Source organism: Heterodontus francisci, chromosome 33, assembly GCF_036365525.1.
Source record: "Heterodontus francisci isolate sHetFra1 chromosome 33, sHetFra1.hap1, whole genome shotgun sequence".
In the NCBI taxonomy this organism is placed as follows: domain Eukaryota; kingdom Metazoa; phylum Chordata; class Chondrichthyes; order Heterodontiformes; family Heterodontidae; genus Heterodontus; species Heterodontus francisci.
The window spans coordinates 50,756,137-50,778,104 of NC_090403.1; the positions used below are offsets into that span (position 1 = coordinate 50,756,137).

Here is a 21,968-nt window from a genome sequence, read left to right on the forward strand (position 1 = left end):
ACTAACATTGCAGAGTTCATCCTCTTCCACCACCCCCCCCCTGCGCTATACTTCAAATGATGTGACTCCCCCCCTTCCCCACATCGGTGACATCAGCCTTCCTAGACAGGAAAGTGAAGGCATATGAGTGCCGCCCGTCGCGCTGAACATCCAGAACTGCAGGTAAGATCACTGCGGGTTAGATTTTAATTCATGCAAACACCTCATTTAAATATTTAAAGTTGGGTCCCATCGCAGAGTGGTGGGGGGCCCTCCACGGAGCCTCCCCACTGCTGGGAAGGGGAAGAGGCAATCCCGGCGTCGGGTTGCGTGACGGGCCGCTGCCGCTCTGATCTTCCAGCACCCCCACCCACCCCCTGCCACGGAGCCCGACCTCGGGAGGAGAACAAAATCCAGCCCTTAGTGCCAGAAGAGGGTAGGGACTTACGATTGACTTGTATCAGTGAGGCAGGGTGGATCGAGGTCATGAAAACAAGGGAAAGAATGCCAAAATCAATTTAATGGGGCATTGTGAGATAGTGGAGCTGAGAAAGGATGGGATAAATGGGAATGTGGGATTTTTGTGCAGGAAAGGACGAAAAACCCAAGGGGTCCTGAATAAGTTCTAGTTTTTGGAGGGTGAAGGCCAGCACGACCAACATTTGAGATGGTAATCCTCGCAGCGGTAAAAGTATAGATTCTGTATTAGCAGCATGGGGGAAGAGGTCAGGCTGAAGGGAAGCGATCTTTCAGGGGTGAAAGAAAATGGTGTTGGTAATGGGAAGGAAACTCAGTTTAAGGTGGCAGCCAAGAAAGTTGATGAAGTCAAGGCCAGAGAAAGAGAAGTGGCCAGGGGAGCCAAAAAGTTTCAGTGTAAGTTCTGCTGACATTAAGCTGGAGAACATTTTACCTCAGTTATGAAACTTTTTTGCATCAAAGGTCTACAGCGGAAGCAGCTGATGTTTTGAATCTTTCTAAGGGTTTCACTCCAGCTCTGTCATTTAATGATTCCAAGCTGGTTTTGGGCAGTTTGCTCCTTACTATTTTAGAGCTGTAATTAATTCTAGTGATCAATTAACTGCTCTCACTGTCTGCTTTCTCTAATAATTCGCTGAATTCAGACCACCATTTCCTCTCTCTCTCTCTCACAGTGTGTCTGCAACACCTGAGTTGTAACGCCTGTGTCAATGCTGAAGTCCGCTTCAACTGCAGCTGGTGTGGTGTTCTCCAGAGGTAAGAGTTTCCTAGCTCTCTGTGTGTAGAGCTCACTTAAAAGACGAGCAGCATTTAAGAAAACATTTTCTGTACAAAGCAACCACACAATATCTTCCAATTATAAAATGATCACCCTTTTTTAAAAAAAGGTTCTTTGAATTACCTCATGATCAAACAACAACTCTCGTTTTGGGTCATTTTCAGACCAGGTGACCAGGTGATGACATCAATGGGCAAAATTGGCCACTGCCATCTGGATTGGCCTGCCCTTATTTTAATGAGTTTCACTCATTTTGGTCAGGCCTGGGAACCAATCTGGAACCACCCAACCCAACCCTGCGAAAACAGGCTACTGGCTGGGCAATGTATTGGGTCAGAGTTGGACAGCTCCAGAAGGCTCCCAGGTCATCATGAGGATGAAAGAAGAAGAACTTGATTTTATATAGCCCTTTTCACAACGTCAGGACATCCCGAAGTTCTTTACAGCTAGTTAACTACTTTTGAAGTCTAGTCACTTTGGCAATACAGGAAACAGGGCAACCAATTAATGCATGGCAAGCTTCTACAAACAGCAATGTGATAATGACCAGATCATCTGTTTTAGTGATGTTGATTGTGGGATAAAAATTGATCAGGTCACTGGGAGAATTCTCTTGCTTTTCTCCAAATAATTTATTTATTTAGAGATACAACACTGAAACAGGCCCTTTGGCCCACCAAGTCTGTGCCAACCAACAACCACCCATTTATACTAATCCTACATTAATGTCATATTCCCTACTACATCTCCACCATTCTCCTACCACCTACCTACACTCGGGTCAATTTACAGTGGCCAATTTACCTATTAACCTGCAAGTCTTTGGCTGTGGGAGGAAACCAGAGCACCTGGTGGAAACCCACACGGTCACAGGGAGAACTTGCAAACTCCACACAGGCAGTACCCAGAACTGAACCCAGGTTGCTGGAGTTGTGAGGTTGCGGTGCTAACCACTGTGCCGCCCAGCTGCCATGGGCTGTCTTACACACACCTGAAAGGGCAGACACGGGCTCGGTTTAATATCTCATCTGAAAGACAGCACCCGTGACACTGCAGCATTCAGTTCTGCACTGGTGTGTCAGCCTAGATTTTGAACTCAAGGGCTGAATTTTGCCATTAACGGGGAAGTCCTGCCGCTGGGGCTGAAAGTGGGATGCGACCCCACTTCGGCCGACGGCAAGACCCAGGGCAGCATTTGCTGACGGGGACAGCAACCCACCCCAAGAGCTTCTGGCCCATTCAGAGGACAGGTAAGTTGGGTTGGGGGATGCCAGGACCAGACATGCAGGCTCCGGTGATCGGAGTGGGGGGGGGCATTGCCGCTGGGGGCCACTCTTTGGGCCATGGAGTGCCCACAAAGGAGGGCCGCCCCCATCTCCCAGGGATATTGAAGGGAGGGGAAGAGGCAATCATGGTGGGGGGGGTGGGGGAGGCACTCGACAGAGTGGGTGGCCTGCATTGTTGGAATGTGATATCTGAAGTGTGACATCCAGGGTTACACATTGGCGTACTCTTTTAAATATATCAATAGGGAGAGATATTTTTGGCGCTCTATCATTTTGTATGTTATTTGTATATTATTCTCTTTAACTGTTCAAATGTATCCAGCTGATATAAGCATGACATTTATAAAACTTTTTCAGTTGCTCAGTGGTTAAGAGCATCAACGGGCTTTTGACTGCGACCTACAGAACAGGAGGATCCCAGATTTGCTTTGCCCTCTGGGGCATTAATTGATCTCAGTCAGGATAATAGTAAAGGAAATACAATCAACCTGGAAGCCCCTTATTTAAGCAGGGGCAAAATCTGTTACAGCGCCCATTTCCAACACTAGCGAGGATCTATGTGTATGTGTGCTGCCATTAATGAGTATTGTTAATGTGCATCCCTGTGCTCGCTGACCTACATTGGTTTCCTTCCTGGCAATGCCTCGGTTTGAAAATTCTTATCCTTGTTTTCAAATCCCTCCATGAACTCGCCTCTCCCTATCTCTGTAACTTCCCCTAACCCTACAAACCCCGAGACCTCTGCACTCCTTCAATTCTGGTTTCTTGTACATCCCTGATTTTCATCGCTCCATCACCGGTCGCCATGCTTTCAGCTGCCTGGACCCTAAGCTCTGAAATTCCCTCCCTCAGCCTGTCTGCCTCTACTACTTTCTTTATTCATTTGTGGGATGTGAGCATCGCTGGCCAGGCCAGCATTTATTGCCCATCCCTAATTGCCCTTGAGAAGATGGTGGTGAGCCACCTTCTTGAACCACTGCAGTCCATGTGGTGTAGGTACACTCACAGTGCTGTTAGGGAGGCAGTTCCTGGATTTTGACCCAGCGACAGTGAAGTAATGGCGATATAGTTCCAAGTCAGGATGTTGAGTGACTTGGAGGGGAACTTGCAGGTGATGATGTTCTCATGTTTCTGCTGCCCTTGTGCCTCTAGGTAGTAGAGGTCACTGGTTTTGGAAGGTGCTGTCAAAGGAGCCTTCTTCCGAGACACTCCTTAAAAGCTACCTCTTTGACCAACCTGTTCTAATAACACCTTACGTGGCTTGGTGTCAAATTTTGTTTGATAACCTTCCTGTGAAGCTGCTTGGGACATTTGACTACAGTAAAGACGCTATATAAATGCATGTCATTGTTGTTAAGGCAAATACATTAAGACAAGGCGCTGGAACCCACTCACCTGTATATCAGCAAGAGTCAGTACTTTCAGGAGAGGAGAGAATTGAGGGGGAGAAATTGGGAAGATTACTGTCCATTGCTCTTTTCTCACCCTGTGTTCTTGCTGTTCTCCTCGCATGCTCATCCTCAGTACAGTCCCTTCATAGACAAGAAAGGACTTATCCCCGTCTAGTTTTTCCATCCATGCCTCCTCAGATTGTCAATTACTTACCTGTCAGGAGTAGGATAAGTGCCAAATCGATGCACATGAGTCAAGGCTGTTACTTTATTGAGCCCTTGGAATGAATTAAACAAACACAAAATCAATGTCATTGAATCATTTCATTCACACATTAAGGACCTTTTCTTTCCTACAATTAGATAGAATTACAAAGCATTTAAATACAGCATAGAATCACAAGCTTGGTCAGGAGTATTGTGTTCAGTATTGGACACCTCACTTAAAGAAGGCTGTATTGACATTGGGTGTTCACCAGAATAATACCAGGGCTTAGAGGACAGTTTGCATTAATACGGCTTGTTTTCCCTTGAGTATAGGTGACTGAGGGTTGATCTGATCTTGGTGTTTAAAATGTTAAAAGGATTTGATAGGGTAGATAATGGAGAAACTATTTTCTCTGATGGGGGAATCAAGCACAAGGGGACAAAATCTTTAAAATAGAGCAAGGCCATTCAGGAGTAATATCACTTTTTCACCCAAAGGTTAGTAGAAATCTGGATCTCTCTCCCCAAAAGGCTGCGGATGTTGGGAAAATTGGAGCTTTCAAGAATGGGATCAAAAGATTTTTGTTAGTTAAGGATATCGAGAGATGTGGAGGAAAGGCAGGAAAGTAAAGCTGAGGTGTAGATCAGCCATTATCTCAGTGGATGATGGAACAGGCCTGAGGGGGTAAACGTTCGACTCCAGTTCCTATGTTCCTGATTGTGAGTTAATAAACATCCCATAATTCAAACCAGAATGGATATCGGGAAAGACTGTAACACATTCAGTGTCGTAGCCCATTCCTACATGAGTTAAGTGTAGTGGTTGCTGTCTTTGATAAGCATCAAGAACATTAGGGTAGATTTTGCAAGACTGCACTCTTGGTCTGGGATCTCAGTTGGCTGGAGTGCAGATCCGAGATTGGATGCGGAGGCCACAGAGCTCCCCATTTTCTGGGTGACTAAAGAAATGTGCCCCAGGACCTGAGTCTCCCGAAAGTTACCCCACTGAACATTGTGGTCACGCTACTACAAGAGAGGTGGCAGATGGTGTACTGTCATTCTGAGCTTTCCACATCAATGTCGTATCCTGTCCCATAGCTTCAGCATCATCTCTAATAGAACAGACAGTGCAGCTGTTACTGCAAATGGCAATTGATATCAATAAACAGTTTACAGTGCCAAATGACACCAGAACTGATATCATTTATGACCATAGTCTTTGATACCAGTGAGATACCCTGTCTTTGACTATCCTCAGCTGTAGCACATAATTATATTTCTTCCTTCAGTTGTCATTTTTCTCCAGAGTTAAACGTTGATACAAAAGGGAGAAGATTTCAATTACACTCAGTGACACAGCTGTTGCAAAACAGAATGCTTCCTGTACTATCTGTGTCTGTGTCTCCCTGGTGCTTCATTCTTTTGATCGCTCTGTATTTCTCTCAATGCATTTTCAATCTATAATTCGACCTCTATCTCTCACTTTCTATTCTTGTTTTCATTCTCATCTTTATCTCATTTTGTCTCTGACTTACATTTACACATTTTTTAATTCTCTCCCTTGCTGTCTCTAATTTGCTGTTGTGCTCTTTTTCTACAACCTGTCAATTGCTGTTTCTCCCTTTCTCTCTCATTGTGTTACTCCTCTTTTTTTTCTTTTAGTTCCTCTGTCTTCTCCACTCCCATCTCTTGTTTTCTCACTCTTTCTTCCTCTCATTCTAATTATTTTCTCTCTATCTCTCTTGATTTCCCATTTCCTGTTCACACTCTCATTCCCTCTCTTTTGCTCTCCCATTCACTCCATTTTGCTGTTCCTCATGCATTTAATTCCACATACTTTTCCTGATTAAAAAATCCCTCTATGGCCTTGCCTCTCCCCGCCCGCCCCCCCCCCCCCCCACCACCCGCCCCTGCTTACATCTGGAGCCTTCTCCAGCCCTGTGACCAAACTAATGGCCTCTGCTTTCATCTCTGGCTTTTTGTGCATCTCCCTTCCTCTGTTCCACTGTTAGTCACAGTCTTGCCCTGTCTGTGGAAATATTCTACTTTAATGCTTCCCTCTTGTGACTAGTTTCCACAAAGCCTGGCCCAAATTTTCTTCCCCTTCCACTCTTAGCGCTCGGGATCCATTTATATTCCTTGAAGCTTCTTGGGACATTACTATATTAAAGACAGTAATTGTTGTTTTTACTGTCCCCTCTTTCAAACATCAATTCCTCAATTGACTGATCCCAGCACTTTCTTTTTAATTCATTCATGGGATGTGGGCGTCGCTGACAGGGGCAGTATTTTTGCCCATCACCAATTGTCCTGGAGAAGATGTGGTGAGCCGCTGTCTTGAACCTCTGTAGACTGTGTTGTGTAGGTACACCCAGAATGCTGTTAGGGGCAGAGTGCCAGGATTTTGACCCAGTGCCAATGAAAGAACAGCAATGTATTACCAAGTCAGGATGGTGCATGACTTGGACGAGAACGTGCTGGTGGTGGCATTCCCATGAGCCTTCTGCTCTTGTTCATGGTTTTGGAAGATGCTGTTGAGGAAACCTTGACGAGTTACTGCAGTGCATCTAGTAGACGGTACACACTGCTACTACTGTGCGCCAGTGGTGGAAGGAGAGAATGTTTAAGCTGGTGGATGGGGTGCCAATCAAGCAGGCTGCTTTCTCCTGGATGGTGTCGAGCTTCTTGAGTGTTGTTGAAGCTGCACCCATCCAGGCAAGTGGATAATAATGAATAAACTGCAGCATTCATTTTGGATTTACTTAATTGTTCAGTCCTTCTGTATATTGTAAGACAGCATTGCTATCTTCTAAAACACTACATGTTTCTGAGACTGACAGATCAGCTACCATTAAAAGAAGAAAGAAAGACTTACCTTTATATAGTGCCTTTCACGACCTTCGGATGTTTCAAAGCGTTTCACAGCCAATGACGTACTTTTTGAAGTGTAGTCACTGTTATAAGGTGGGAAACACAGCAGCTAATTTGTGCACAGCAAGCTCCCACATACAGCAATATGGTAAGGACGAGATAATCTGTTCTTTTATGATGTTGATTGAGGAATATACATTGGCCAGGACACTGGGAGAACTCTCCTACAATACAGTGCCATGGGATCTTTTACATCCACCCAAGCAGGCAGATGGGACCTCAGTTTAGTATCTCATCTGAGATATACACCTTTAGCACTGTAGCGCTCCCTCAGTATTGTACTGGAGTGTCACTCTTGTTGTTTCACTTAAGCACTGCTATAGGAATTGAAGCCAGAATCTTGTGAATGAGAGGCAAGAGTGTTATCAACTGAGCTACAACTAACATTCAAGGTCTCAAGTTTCTTGATTTTGCAGCCAAGATTATGGGGTCAGCTGTCTACATGTGACTCCAGCAGTGTGGTTAACTCTTAACTGCCCTCTGAAATGGCCTAGCAAGCCACTCTGTTCAAGAGCAATTAGGGATGTGCCTTGCCAATGACACCCACGTCCCATGAAAGAATAAAAATAAAAAAAAGTCTAGATAGGACTGCCCACTTCCAGTCATTTCAAAGATTTTTCATACAGAACACAACAGGATACAAAGGAAGTTGCTGAAATTACACTTTTTTTTACAAAGTTTAAACAAAGTGAGGAGATGCTCAAACAGCAAATCATGTGAAACAGTATTAGAGGGTCACATTAGTTCATTATTCATTAGTCAAACAAATGAACAGCCATTGAATCTGCCAGCAAGTGTGCCAGCAAATAAGTGGCCAGACCTTTGAAAACTTACAATCGATGAAGCATTGTCTGCAACACAAGCAGGTCCTCATTGGCAACGACCAGATGTGTTGTCATTAAGAAGAAGCAGATGTTAGCCTGTCTGGTAAAAACTGACTCCAAGTGGATTCTAGCACTCTGCTGTCAAACTTACTGCATTGTTTTGTTTAACTCATTGCTATCATTCAGGTACACGTGACCATCCCTGTATCCTTGGGCGGAAAATGGGGTGAATGAAGTCCCAGCAGTGCCTGCTCAGAAACCATTACTTTTGGAATAGTCTGGGTCTGCTACTGTCTCATCTGCCACTGTTGTAATATTTACATGGGAATTCAATTAAGTCTCAAGAATAACTTACAACCCCATAGTCTCCTCGCATCCAGAGAGTAATGTCTCCGAGTGCTTTACAGCACCATGCATGATAAGCCGGAGGGGGAAAGAGAAACAAGGGGAGGCAAGAATCGCGAGGGATTAGACGAATCTTCAAGAGACTTTCAAGGTAGGGAGGGAGATGGCAATGCAGAGGTGTTGAGGGAACACGTTGCAGAGATTAGACTGAAGGAGCAACCTCAGATGGCTGAACGGAAGAAAGAGGAGCAAGCCAGATTGTGGAGATTGTGGGGTGAGCCCAGTGGAGGAGGTCATTAACATTAGGTGGGACAAGAAAGAGATGGAAGGAAAGGACGGTGATCTTACTTTATCCAATCATAAGGGCAATCTCCAATCCTGTTGGTTGACTCACTCCATAAAGGGGATGAGGGACTTCACAACAACTTGCATTTATATAGCACCTTTAACATGGTATAATGTCTCAAGGTGCATCATAGGAGTGTTAGCAAACAAAATTTGATGCTAAGCAAGTAAGGAAATATTCAGAAGATGACCAAAAGCTTGGATAGAGAGGTGGGTTTTATTGAGCATCTTAAAGGAGAGAGGTGGAGAGCCAAAGAGGCTTAGGGAGGGTGCTCCAGAGCTTAGTGCCTAAGGAGCTGAAGGCATGGCCGCCAATGGTGAAGCGATTAAAATTGGGGATGCGTAAGATGCCAGAATTGGAGGAGTGCAGAGGTCACAGAAGGCTGGAGGATATTATAGAGATCGAATGAAGCAAATCAATGGATGAATTAGAAAATGGGATGCAGATTTTAAAATTGAGGTGTTATTGGTTGGTAACGAATGGATATCAGTGAGCACAGGGGTGATTCGTGAACAGGATTTGGTGTGAGCTAGGAAATGAGCAGAATTTACCTACCAGGGTACAGTTCAGTCAAGAATACACTTAAAGCATTTTTACCAAAATCTTCAGGCAGTTTTACTTTTGACCACTTTAGGAACAGCCAAAACACTCACGAACCTGCTTCCTGAAACCTCATGGCCAGTGAACAATGATTCGGCAATAGTCCTTGGAATTTTGGTTCCTGGTCCTCTTTGCTGCTTGAAGCCTAGGGCCTTAAGGCCCAAGGTGCGATTGAACATCCTGTTACCTGAGCATGACCCACTGCTTATGTGTGCACCTGATTTCCTCTCTTTATTCTAAAGAGAGCCATCAAGAACGCTGGGCTAGCAATCTGCCACAGGTAAAGCAAGCCACTGGTGCACTGTGCACACATTGCCTCTGATTGGTGCCCATCAGGAAAATCAGTCTCACTATGCATTTATGATGTTCTCTAGCAAATCCTGTCAAAGATGTCCACCCCTTCATTGAAGGAGCAACTCAACGTGGAGCTATCTCAGCATGCCCCGCAGCAGTGAAAACCCTCTATAAACACCATAGGCTGTATAAAGAAAATACTTAGGGGGTGAAATTGACATCAGTGCCAGTTTTACACCTATTAGGTCCGATTTTAACTCTGTGTAAGTGAATGGATTTGAGCGAGTTAAAATCTCGCCCAATAGGAAAGGCAATCAGGCATGCAGTAAAATGAGTCACCAGTACATTATCGCCTGCTTTCTCTACCACTAAGGCCAATTTTGCCCCAACATAGGTCATCAGCTGGCAGTGAGGAGAGACAGGGGAATGAAGAGGAAGTAAGAAAAAGAATGGGAAAAAAATGACTGAAAAAGAGCAAAAGATAGAAAAAAGGAAAGGAAAATGGAAAAAGACGAGATGACAAAAAAATATTTTAACGCCGTTTTAATACCGGAGGGTGTCATATTAGTTCAATTTCTATATTGCTGCAAACAGGAGTCGTGACTTCACTGAAGCTCACAAGGAAGAACTCCAGACATGTAATAGAATTACACAGAATTTACAGCACAGAAACAGGCCATTCAGCCCATCTGCTCTTTGCTGGTGTTTATGCTCCACATGAGCCTCTTCCCACCCTGTTTCATCTCTCCCAATCAACATATCTCCCTAATGTGTTTATCTAGCTTACCCTTAAATGCATCTATGCTATTTGCCTCAACTATTCCATGTGGTAGAGATTTCTACATTCTCACCACTCTCTATGTAAAGAAGTTTCTCCTGAATTCTTCACTGGATTTATTAGTGGCTATCTTATATTTATGACATCTTGTTTTGGCCTCCCCCACAAGAGGAAACATCTTCTCTAAATCTAGCCTATCAAACCCCTTCAGAATTTACAAGACCTTTACTAAATCACCCCTCAGAATTCTCTTTTTAAGAAACTAGAGGCCCAGTCTTTCCTGATAGTTATAACCTCCCAGTTCTGGTATCATCGTTGTAAATCTTTTTTGCACCTTCTCCAGTACCTCTTATATTTTTTAGATTAGATTAGATTAGAGATACAGCACTGAAACAGGCCCTTCGGCCCACCGAGTCTGTGCCGAACATCAACCACCCATTTATACTAATCCTCCACTAATCCCATATTCCTACCAAACATCCCCACCTGTCCCTATATTTCCCTACCACCTACCTATACTAGTGACAATTTATAATGGCCATTTTACCTATCAACCTGCAAGTCTTTTGGCTTGTGGGAGGAAACCGGAGCACCCGGAGAAAACCCACGCAGACACAGGGAGAACTTGCAAACTCCACACAGGCAGTACCCAGAATCGAACCCGGGTCCCTGGAGCTGTGAGGCTGCGGTGCTAACCACTGCGCCACTGTGCCGCCCTTGCGCCACTGTGCCGCCCTATCCTTTTTATAATGTCGACACTGGAACTGTGCACAGTAAATCCACCTGCGGTTATACTCAGTGAGAAGGGATTGAGAAACAAGGCAAGATGGGGGGTTCGTGAGAGAGGAATGGTCCATGTCAATCCCGAAGAATGTATCTGTCCATATTCGCGCAGGTTCATCCAAAGCACAGGAGGTAGTGAAAAGGGATGCTTTGTTTATAGAGCTGCTTTCAGGGAGATATTTGTGAGGGGGGTTGGGGTTTAGTCTCATACCAGAAAAATTAAACGAAAGCAAGCTGCCAAAAGTTATTATCAGCATCAAGCAGCAAAACAACCCCCAGATGCTCGCAACATTTTAACTTTGGGCCTTTTCCATAAGATGCCCTGATTTAAAAGATGCAATGGAGACACGAGGAATTCTGAGCAGTTTGTGTTTGCCGATTTGTGTGCACTGGGACCTGAAATGAGGGTGTTTCAAATTCCACTGGTTCAGACAAGCTGGCACATCACTGGCCTTTTGTTAACTCCATACCAGCTAAACTATTTCAGGATGATATAGCGTTCTGATTTTCAAGTCATCCATCAAATTTCTTTGCAAATATATTTTTTTTAAAGAACATCTGGAGACCTCCCCTGATGGTTCAGTTGATAAATTTGTGGAACTGAACCAGATACTTTAGCATCGTCCAAAGCACCCTTGAGCTTCCACCAATAGGATTGAAAGGAAGACTTGCATTTATTTAGCACCTTTTACAAACCTCAGTACATCCAAAACACTTCGTGGCCAATGTCTAGTCACTGTTGTAATGTAGCAAATGCAGCAGCCAATTTAGTACAGCTAACAGCAATGTGATAATGACTTGATGGTCTGTTTTTGTGATGTTGGTTAAGGATTAAATGTTGGCCAGATCACTGGCGAGAACTCTCCTACTTTTCTTCAACTAGCACCTAGGGACATTTTACATCTGCATGAGAGAACAGACAAGGCTTCGGGTTAATGTCTCATCCAAGAGACAGCACCTCTGACAGTACAGCACTCCCTCAGTACTGCACTGGCGTGTTAGCCTAGACTTTTGTGCTCAAGTCTCTAGAGTGGGACTGGAACCCACAACCTTCTGATTCAGAGGCAAGAGTACTGACACTTGGGTTTTGGTTTTGATGATTTTGATGCTTCTCATGGCAAAACAGCTAGCAGATGCTCACTGTCTTGGTGAAAATATGCAGAACTCACAATGGGCCAAGGTACCAGGGAGCAGCTATAGCATTCCTGGAATGTTAGGACACTTCACGTTATGAGGTAGACTACATTGTATATGGTGCACATTCCCAACAAGGTTCTAGCCAAGGTCAAAACATTATTCCTCTTAAAACACGTGTCTGTGCCTCAGGAGAAGAGAGAAAAGCGAAGATAAGCAAGGGGGTGAAAGGTTATCGGGGGTAGGCAGGAATGTGGTGTTGAGGTTACAATCAGATCAGCCATGATCTTGTTGAATGGCGGAGCAGGCTCGAGGAGCCGAGTGGCCTACTCCTGCTCCTAATTCATATGCTCCTATGTTCGAAGGAGACACAAAAACATATTTTTAAATTGAATTTGGGATCTGTTCATAAATGTACCAATTGAAACCACAAATTCCCTGTACATAACACACTGATAGCATCCTAGTCAAACTGGACTAAATTTTGAAAATCCAGTCCTCTCTTCTCGTGACTTTCATTCAAACTGATTCAAATGAGGTGCTGTGGTCATAGTCCGCCTTTGAAAGATGCTTGCCTGACTCCCGCCCAGATAGAAGGTCCTAGTTTTATAAAATGGTGAACAACATCAGCTAGAATGATTTCCATTCTCCGCCAAGAACCAAAGCATGAATCAAACTGTGGGATGTTAGTCTGCCACTTCCGTGCAGTACTTGGGAAGTGCTACATTTTTGAAGATGTTGTCCTTTGGATGAGAGGCTAAACCAAGACCCTGTCTGCCTACATAAGTGGGCCTAAAGGATCCTGAGGTGCTATTGGAAGAAGAGCAGGGGAGCCCTCCCAATTGTCACGAGCATTTATCCCATCAATCAACACTATCATAAAACAAATATCTGTTCATTTGTCTGAGTGCTGTTCATGGGATCTTACCATGTGCAAGATTCCTCCTTCATCTGCCTACATAACAACAGTGACTACACTTAAACATAATTAATTGGTCGTAAAGTGCTTTGGGTCATCCTAAGAACATGAAAGTTGCTTTATAAAAGTTCTTTCTTTCTTTATGTATTTCGTTCCTCTCGTTGCTGGCTGTACGGATTTATCAGCAGCAAAATGATGCAGTCTTTGCTTTGTGACTCAATGGTAATCATGAGCCCATATTGCTCCCTTAACTAATTGACCTAAAAACAGATTTATTGGTCATTAATCTCAATCACAGTTGGATGTTGCGGATGGTGAGCAGTTGCCACTTATCTAGCTAACTCAAAAAGTACTTCCTGCATCGAGTGCTTTCAGATGCATTGACGTGAATGGCATTACATAAATGCAAGTTTTATCTATTATATGTACTCTGGTTTTACAGAGCTATATTTATCATTATTTCCCCATTGGATTCAATTGCCATCTCTGCTTTTCAATCCATTCTGTTACCACAATTTTACAGAGAAAAACAAGATTTGCTGAGAAGCCTAGATGAGGGTGATAAATGGTCCATTGTGTGGATTGCCATCACAGTTAAAGACTGGGAGATACACGGCAAGGAGCACCAATGCAAGCTTGGCTTTTAAAAGCCTGAGATTGTGGCAGGAAAGAGAGACAGTGAGTTCAGGAGATCCTAGGTCTGAGATCCAGGGAAAGATTAAGTTGGAGTGAGAGATGCTGCCACGAATATTCAATCCAGTGAGAAAGGCAGAGAGGATTAAGAGCACATAGTGCTGTGTTTGTAGACCATAGGGAGAACAAAAGATGAAAGTTCAGAGAATCGATGATCATATTATCAATAAAAAGAAACACAGAATAGTTACAACGGAAAGGAAAAGTTGGAAATTTGAACTCAGATTTTGAATGTTAGATGTTAGGAGAATTTTTTATCCTGCCAGGTGGAAGCTGAATGCCATACCTTCAATCACACCTTCAAATACTTGCATCGGTGAGCTTTTGTGGGTTTGATCAGCTCTGAGCTATTTGCAAAGCCGTTACCTTGGCAACATTTCATAAGGTCTCATTCATGTTTCCAAGCTGTGATGTTTTTTTGAATGTGATGTTTGGATCAAGGTAGAATTCCTGTGCAATAAGTAAACTCCGATGCAGGGGTAAAACAATTCCAATCGTCTGAAGGTCTCGTGACTCTAAATGTCGACTTGTTGCCAGATTACAACATCTTGTGTGTCCTTTTCTCACTCTTTCATGTAATCATACCAGACCAAACTTTTCTGGCAGGTGGCGAACATTTCAGAACCATTTCTGGTTCAAACCAGTTTTGTTTTGGTCACAGACTCTTGCTGTGAGAAAATCTCATTAACATGCGGACACACATGACATCATCATCAAGCTGGGATTTCATTTATTTTTAAAGATGCAGCATCTCTTAATGCTCGGCCTGTCTTGTGCTGCATTTGTTTTTTTTTCTGCTGATATGTTCGTCACATTGAATGACCTGATTCCTTTGATTCTCTTTCCATTCTGGTGTCCCTCCACACATAAGTAATGTATTTGTGTAGAGTGTGTTACTGTACTATTCTAGAGTTTTCATGACACACATCAGACAACAACAACTTGCATTTATAAAGCGCCTTTGACATAGTAAACATCCCGAGGCAATTCACAGGAGTGTTATAAGAACATAAGAAATAGGAGCAGGAGTAGGCCATTCAGCCCTTCGAGCCCGCTCCACCATTTAATGGGATCATGACTGATCTTCCACTTCAACACCATTTTCCTGCACTATCCCCATAACCCTTAATGTTATCAAACAAAATTTGACACCAAGCCATATAAGGAGATATTACAATAAGTGAGAGGTAGCTTTCAAAGAACATTTAAAGGGTGAGAGAGATGTAGAGAGGCGGAGTGGTTTATGAAGGACATTCCAGAGGTTAGGGTCCCAGCAGCTGAAGGCCGGCCACCAATGGTGGAGCAATTTAAAATAGAGGATGCACAAGAGGCTGGAATCATAGGAGCACAGATAGCTTGGAGAGTTGTAGGGCTGGAGGAGATTACAGAGGTAGGGAGGGATGAGACCATGGAGGGATTTAAACATAAGGATGAGAATTATAAAATCAAGGCATTTCCATATCAGGATCCTAAGTAGATCAACAAGACATGGGTGAATGGGACTCAGTGTGAGTTAGGATATTCTTAGCGTTTTGGATGGACTCAGATTTACAGAGGGTGGATGGTGGAAGACTGACAAGAAGAGTATCTGTATTCCCATGTGATCAAGTCTGTAAATTGTTTCAATAGGGAATTAGACAGTAGGTTAAAAAGGAGGAATATTGAAGGGTGTGGGGAGTAAGCAGGAGGATGCCTTATGTATAGATAAATGCCAGCACAGATCTGATGGGCCAAATGGCCTGTTTCTGTGCTGTAACGTTTTCACAATTCTAAGGGAAGATTTTCATTGCCGTTTCCAGCACATTCTTCTTCTTTGGCCTCCTTGTCTCGGGAGACAATGGGTAAGCGCCTGGAGGTTTGTGGAGCAACACCTGGAGTGGCTATAAAGGCCAATACTAGAGTGACAGACTCTTCCACAGGTGCTGCAGATAAAATTGGTTCTCAGGGTTGTTTCGCAGTTGGCTCTCTCTTGCGCATCTGTCTTTTTTCCTGCCAACTGCTAAGTCTCTTCGACTCGCCACACTTTAGCCCCGCCTTTATGGCTGCCCGCCAGCTCTGGCGATCGCTGGCAACTGGCTCCCACGACTTGTGATCAATGACACAGGACTTCATGTCGCATTTGCAGACGTCTTTAAAGCGGAGACATGGACGGCCGGTGGGTCTGATACCAGTGGCGAGCTCGCTGTACAATGTGTCCTTGGGGATCCTGCCATCTTCCATGCGTCTCACATGGCCAAGCCATCTCAAGCGCCGCTGACTCAGTAGGGTGTATTAGCTGGGGATGTTGGCCGCCTCGAGGACTTCTGTGTTGAAGATACGGTCCTGCCACCTGATGCCAAGTATTCTCCGGAGGCGGCGAAGATGGAATGAATTGAGACGTCGCTCTTGCCTGACACACGTTGTCCAGGCCTCGCTGCCGTAGACCAAGGTACTGAGGACACAGGCTTGATACACTCGGTCTTTTGTGTTCCGTGTCAGTGCGCCATTTTCCCACACTCTCTTGGCCAGTCTGGACATAGCAATGGAAGCCTTTCCCATGCGCTTGTTGATTTCTGCATCGAGAGACAGGTAACTGGTGATAGTTGAGCCTAGGTAGGTGAACTCTTGAACCACTTCCAGAGCGTGGTTGCCGATATTGATGGATGGAGCATTTCTGAAGTCCTGTCCCATGATGTTCGTTTTCTTGAGGCTGATGGTTAGGCCAAATTCATTGCAGGCAGCCGCAAACCTGTCGATGAGACTCTGCAGACACTCTTCAGTGTGAGGTGTTAATGCAGCATCGTCAGCAAAGAGGAGTTCCCTGATGAGGGCTTTCCGTACTTTGGTCTTCGCTCTTAGACGGGCAAGGTTGAACAACCTGCCACCTGATCTTGTGTGGAGGAAAATTCCTTCTTCTGAAGACTTGAACGCATGTGAGAGCAGCAGGGAGAAGAAAATCCCAAACAGTGTGGGTGCGAGAACACAGCCCTGTTTCACGCCACTCAGGATAGGAAAGGGGTCTGATGAGGCGCCGCTATGCTGAATTGTGCCTTTCATATTGTCCTGGAATGAGGTGATGATACTTAGTAGCTTTGGTGGACATCCAATCTTTTCTAGTAGTCTGAAGAGACCACGTCTGCTGACGAGGTCAAAGGCTTTGGTGAGATCACTGAAAGCAACGTAGAGGGGCATCTGTTGTTCGCGGCATTTCTCCTGTAGCTGACGAAGGGAGAATAGCATGTCAATGGTCGATCTCTCTGCACGAAAGCCACACTGTGCCTCAGGGTAGACACGCTCGGCCAGCTTCTGGAGCCTGTTTAGAGTGACTCGAGCGAAGACTTTCCCCACTATGCTGAGCAGGGAGATTCCATGGTAGTTGTTGCAGTCACTGCGGTCACCTTTATTTTTATAGAGGGTGATGATATTGGCATCGCGCATGTCCTGAGGTACTGCTCCCTCGTCCCAGCACAGGCATAGCAGTTCATAGAGTGCTGAAAGTATAGCAGGCTTGGCACTCTTGATTATTTCAGGAGTAATGCCGTCCTTCCCAGGGGCTTTTCCGCTGGCTAGAGAATCAATGGCATTACTGAGTTCCAATTTTGTTGGCTGTACGTCCAGCTCATCCATGACTGCAGAGGCTGGGCTGCATTGAGGGCAGTCTCAGTGACAACGTTCTCCCTGGAGTACAGTTCTAGGTAGTGCTCAACCCAGCGGTCCATTTGTTTGCGTTGGTCAGTGATTGTGTCCCCTGATTTAGATTTGAGGGGGGGCGATCTTCTTGATGGTTGGCCCAAAAGCTCTCTTAATGCCATCATACATTCCTCTGATGTTTCCGTTGTCTGAGGCCAGCTGAATATGACTGCATAGGTGTTGCCAGTAGTCATTTGCGCAGCGCCTGGCTGTTCTTTGTGCAGTGCTTCTGGCTGCTTTAAGTTTTTTTTTTATTTCCAAAATATACTTTCTTCATAAAAATCTGTAAAAATTACATTGCCGAACAGTTTCCAAACAGCACCAAAAAATACAAACATTGCAAGGGAGATCAGTTTCCTTCAATACTGTCATGAGATTCTTCCCAACCCTTCCGTTTCACAATTGTCATGTCAATTACAGTTTTACATTTACAGCAATTCAGAATATTAACGATACAGTTCGAGGGGTTTCCCATGGATCCAGCCCCTCAGTCCAGCTTGGTGGGGGAACCTTACACTGTGGTCTTTCCCCATTGAGCCTTTGCTGCGGCTGCCCCAAGCTTTAGTGCGTCCCTCAGCACGTAGCCCTGGACCTTGGAAAGTGCCAGTCTGCAACATTACATCGTGGACAACTCTTTGCACTGGAAGACCAGCAAGTTTCGGGCAGACCAAAGGGCGTCTTTCACCGAATTGATGGTCCTCCAGCAGCAGTTGATGTCTCTCTCGGTGTGCGTCCCTGGGAACAGCCCGTAGAGCACAGACTCCTGTGCTACAGAGCTGCTTGGGATGAACCTTGACAAAAACTACTGCATCTCTTTCCACACCTGCTTTGCAAAGGCACATTCCAGGAGGAGGTGGGCGACCGTCTCTTCCCCTCCACAGCCAACGCGGGGGCACTGTTCGGAGGGGGCGAGACTTCGGGTGTGCATGAAGGATCTGACGGGGAGGGCCCTTCTCACCACCAGCCAAGCTACGTCTTGGTGCTTGTTTGAAAGTTCTGGTGATGAGGCATTCCGCCAAATGACTTTGACGGTCTGCTCAGGGAACCATCCGACAGGATCCACCGTTTCCTTTTCCCGTAGGGCCTTGAGGACATTCCGTGCAGACCACTGCCTGATGGACCAGTGGTCAAAGGTGTTTTCCCGCAGAAACTGCTCCACGAAGGATAGGTGGTACGGCACCGCCCAACTGCATGGAGCGTTCCGCGGCAATGTGACCAGGCCCATCCTTCGCAACACCGGGGACAGATAGAACCTCAGCACGCAGTGACACTTGGAGTTTGCGTACTGGGGATCTACACACAGCTTGATGCAGCCGCACACGAAGGTGGTCATCAGGATGAGGGCCACGTTGGGTACATTTTTCCCGCCCTTGTCCAGAGATTTGAACATCGTGTCTCTCCGGACCCGGTCTATTTTAGATCCCCAGACGAAGCGGAAAATGGCTCGGGTGACTGCCACGGCGCAGGAGTGGGGTATGGGCCAGACCTGCGCCACGTAGAGCAACAACGTGAGCGCCTCGCACCTGATGACCAGGTTCTTACCCACAATGGAGAGAGATCACTGCCCCCACATGCCCAACTTTTGTCGTACCTTGGCTACTCGCTCCTCCCATGTTTTGTTGCACGCCCCGGCCCTTCCGAACCATATCCCCAGCACCTTCAGGTAATCTGACCTGACGGTGAAGGGGACAAAGGATCAGTCAGCCCAGTTCCCAAAGAACATGGCCTCGCTCTTGCCGTGGTTAACTTTGGCTCCCGAGGCCAGTTCGAACTGGTCGCAGATGCTCATCAGTCTGCGCACGGACAGCGGATCCGAGCAGAAAACGGCGACGTCATCCATGTACAGGGAGGTTTTGACCTGAGTGCCTCCACTGCCTGGGATTGTCACCCCTCTTATGCTCGCATCCTTCCTAATAGACTCAGCAAAGGGTTCAATACAGCAAACGAACAAGACCGGGGACAGAGGACAGCCCTGTCTGACTCCAGATTTGATCGGGAAACTTTCAGATTCCCACCCGTTGATTGAGACTGCGCTACTGATGTTTGTGTACGTGCTACGGATGTTAACTCGCTGGGGGCTTTCTTGTATTTCAACAGTGCAATGCGCTTAGCGGCTATGACTGGTTCCAGCTCTTCAAAGTGAGATTGAAACCAGTCTGCATTCCGCTTCACACGTTTGCCATAGGTGGCCATTGCTGAGTCATAGATGGCATCTCTGATGTGGGTCCACTTGGTCTCAGCATCCCCTGTAGGAGTGTTTTGAAGGGCTTTTTCAAGTAAATTTAGAAATTTTTGTAACAGCTGTGGATAAGAAATTCTCCTCGTGTTGATGCGCGGGTGGCCCTTCTACTTGGAGTGATGCAGCTTCTTTGGTTTGAGTCTAACCTTGCTGCACACCAGGGAGTGGTCGATGGTGCATAAATGGCACAGGAAATTTAGAAGTGTGCCATTTAAATCTTCCCCACCAAGTTTCGTCACACTATTTTAGCCTTCCCATGATCCTCCTGTTCAGTCTCCACTGATCTCGTTCGCACATGTCAGAGTGACACCCATCAACGTGACAGCTATGAGATTGCTGGGTTTGCATTCGGACTAAGTCGGACTGAGATTTGTGAAGCACAGCTGATCAAGACAGGAGGAAGGAGTTTATGAGATTGAACAGGACTTCTTAATCAGAGAGCATTGTGAAAGGTTATTTGTGCAAGTGCTGCTTTAAGAGGATGAAGGCAGAAAAGGAAAAGGTGGCCAGTGTATTACCTTGCCTGCCGTGCTGAGGATGGGGAACCCTTTGTGGAACTGTCCTGCAGTCCTGGGGATAAAGGAATTGTCACTCATTGCCAGTGCCACCTCCCTCCAGGTGGCAGGAGGGCTGTTTCTTGGTGGTTTGGTCTGTTCCTCCTGCCTTCAATCTTCAGAGTTGTGTGGGGATCTGAATGAGTGAAGTTCTACATTCATCCTCTTTGGTTTGATGCATGCACTGCTGCCTTCTTGAAAGGAAGAACTTGCTGCGAGGATGTCTCAAAGCGATTCACAACCAATGAAGTTTGTTTGCAGTGTATTCACCATTGTAATGTAGGAAATGCAACATCCAGTTTGTACACTAGGTCTCACAATCAGCAAAGTGACAAATGGCCAGACAGTCTGTTTTAATAATGTTTTAAGGGATAATTGTTGGCCAGATCACCTGGAGAACTTCCCTGCTCTTCGTCAAACAGTTACTTGGAATTTTTAAATCCATCTGAGAGGACAGGCACTTATTTTTGAAGGTGCAACAGCGGTGTAGCTGACTTTGAAGAAATTTACCCCGCATGCCTTTTCAAAAATGTTAATGAAAATAGGATAAAAAAAGGGTAAGGTAGCTAATGACGGTGTGAGGTAAAACACTACCAAAAAAATCATGGAAATATTGCAAAGGAAGTGAAAATGAGAGTGAAGTGTTAGAAAGAAAGACAGAAAGAATACATTCATATTGTGTTTCTGAGAAATATTTCGAGTCAAATGAATTACCTTGAAGTTCATTGTTGTAATAGCAGCAAGCGGGTTAAGAAGGTAACCTTGCACCTTCTAGGAATGAAGTATTCACTTTTTATTCAGAAGACCCAGATTACATCCTATGAAGCTCATCTGTTTGGCCATGCCATCAATCATGTTTCCTAAGACCTCTCCTACTTCTTGCTGCATGTCTACCGTTGACCACTGCAAAGCATCCAAGGACATTTTATTCGTGCGAAAGGTGCTAAATAAATGTAAGATGTGCTAATCCCAACTTCAATATCATCAGAACCTGTCTGCACTCCCAGGCTTGTCTGTGCAGTCACTATGCAGTTGGCCTTACTATCTGTGGCAGAATACTCCCACTTGGGAGAAGGAAAAGGACCAAGGACCCTCATCCCACTCCAGTGATCATGGTGTTGTTAGGTAGAACATTGGAGCTCAGCTGAAGATGGAGAAATCCCTATTCAATCTGTCCACCCCACCTTCCTCACAGGAGGAGACCAACTTTAAGGTGGGTAAATGGGGGCATATTTTCAAAAGGGAGTTCAAAGACATGAAAGGACAGATAAGAAAAGGTATTCCTGACTTCTGCATCCCATGTGAGACCCACTTAAAATGATCCTGGATGTATTAAAACTTTAGTTAGAATGAGGAGATTGTCTTCATTTACTTACTATCCATCATCCAGTCAAAATAAAATGACCATCCACTAATCTCTAATTGATTAATCCATATTGAGCATTTGGCAATGTCTATTCAAAGCCACTCAACCTGCACTGACTGCTTTTCTGGGAGTGTTTGCTCCAATTCAACAGTTGGAAACAGTTTCAGGATCACAATTTTCTTGTAAAGGATGAGTCCATTGCACACCAAGCTGGTACTTGGAAGAAACGGGATTGCAGCATTTTGTGTTCCTGAGTCTTTGAATCCAGAATAGAGCAGGTGACTGTAACTGAATCTAAGTACACAATAAAACACCGGAGCTAAATGCAGCTCAGAAAGTCTCAGTACAAACCGCACCCCCCGCCCCCATTCTTAA

The 21,968-nt window shown here is 45.2% G+C and overlaps 1 protein-coding gene across 1 annotated transcript in view; it reads left to right on the forward strand.

Moving 5' to 3' along the window:
• The window catches only part of LOC137347956 (plexin domain-containing protein 1-like), a 467,720-nt gene that overhangs the window by 370,906 nt on the left and 74,846 nt on the right, over positions 1-21,968 (forward strand). The window contains exon 9 of the mRNA XM_068013022.1: positions 1,131-1,212. Within this exon, the coding sequence (XP_067869123.1) occupies positions 1,131-1,212 (82 nt within the window). The remainder of the gene's footprint in view (positions 1-1,130; positions 1,213-21,968) is intronic.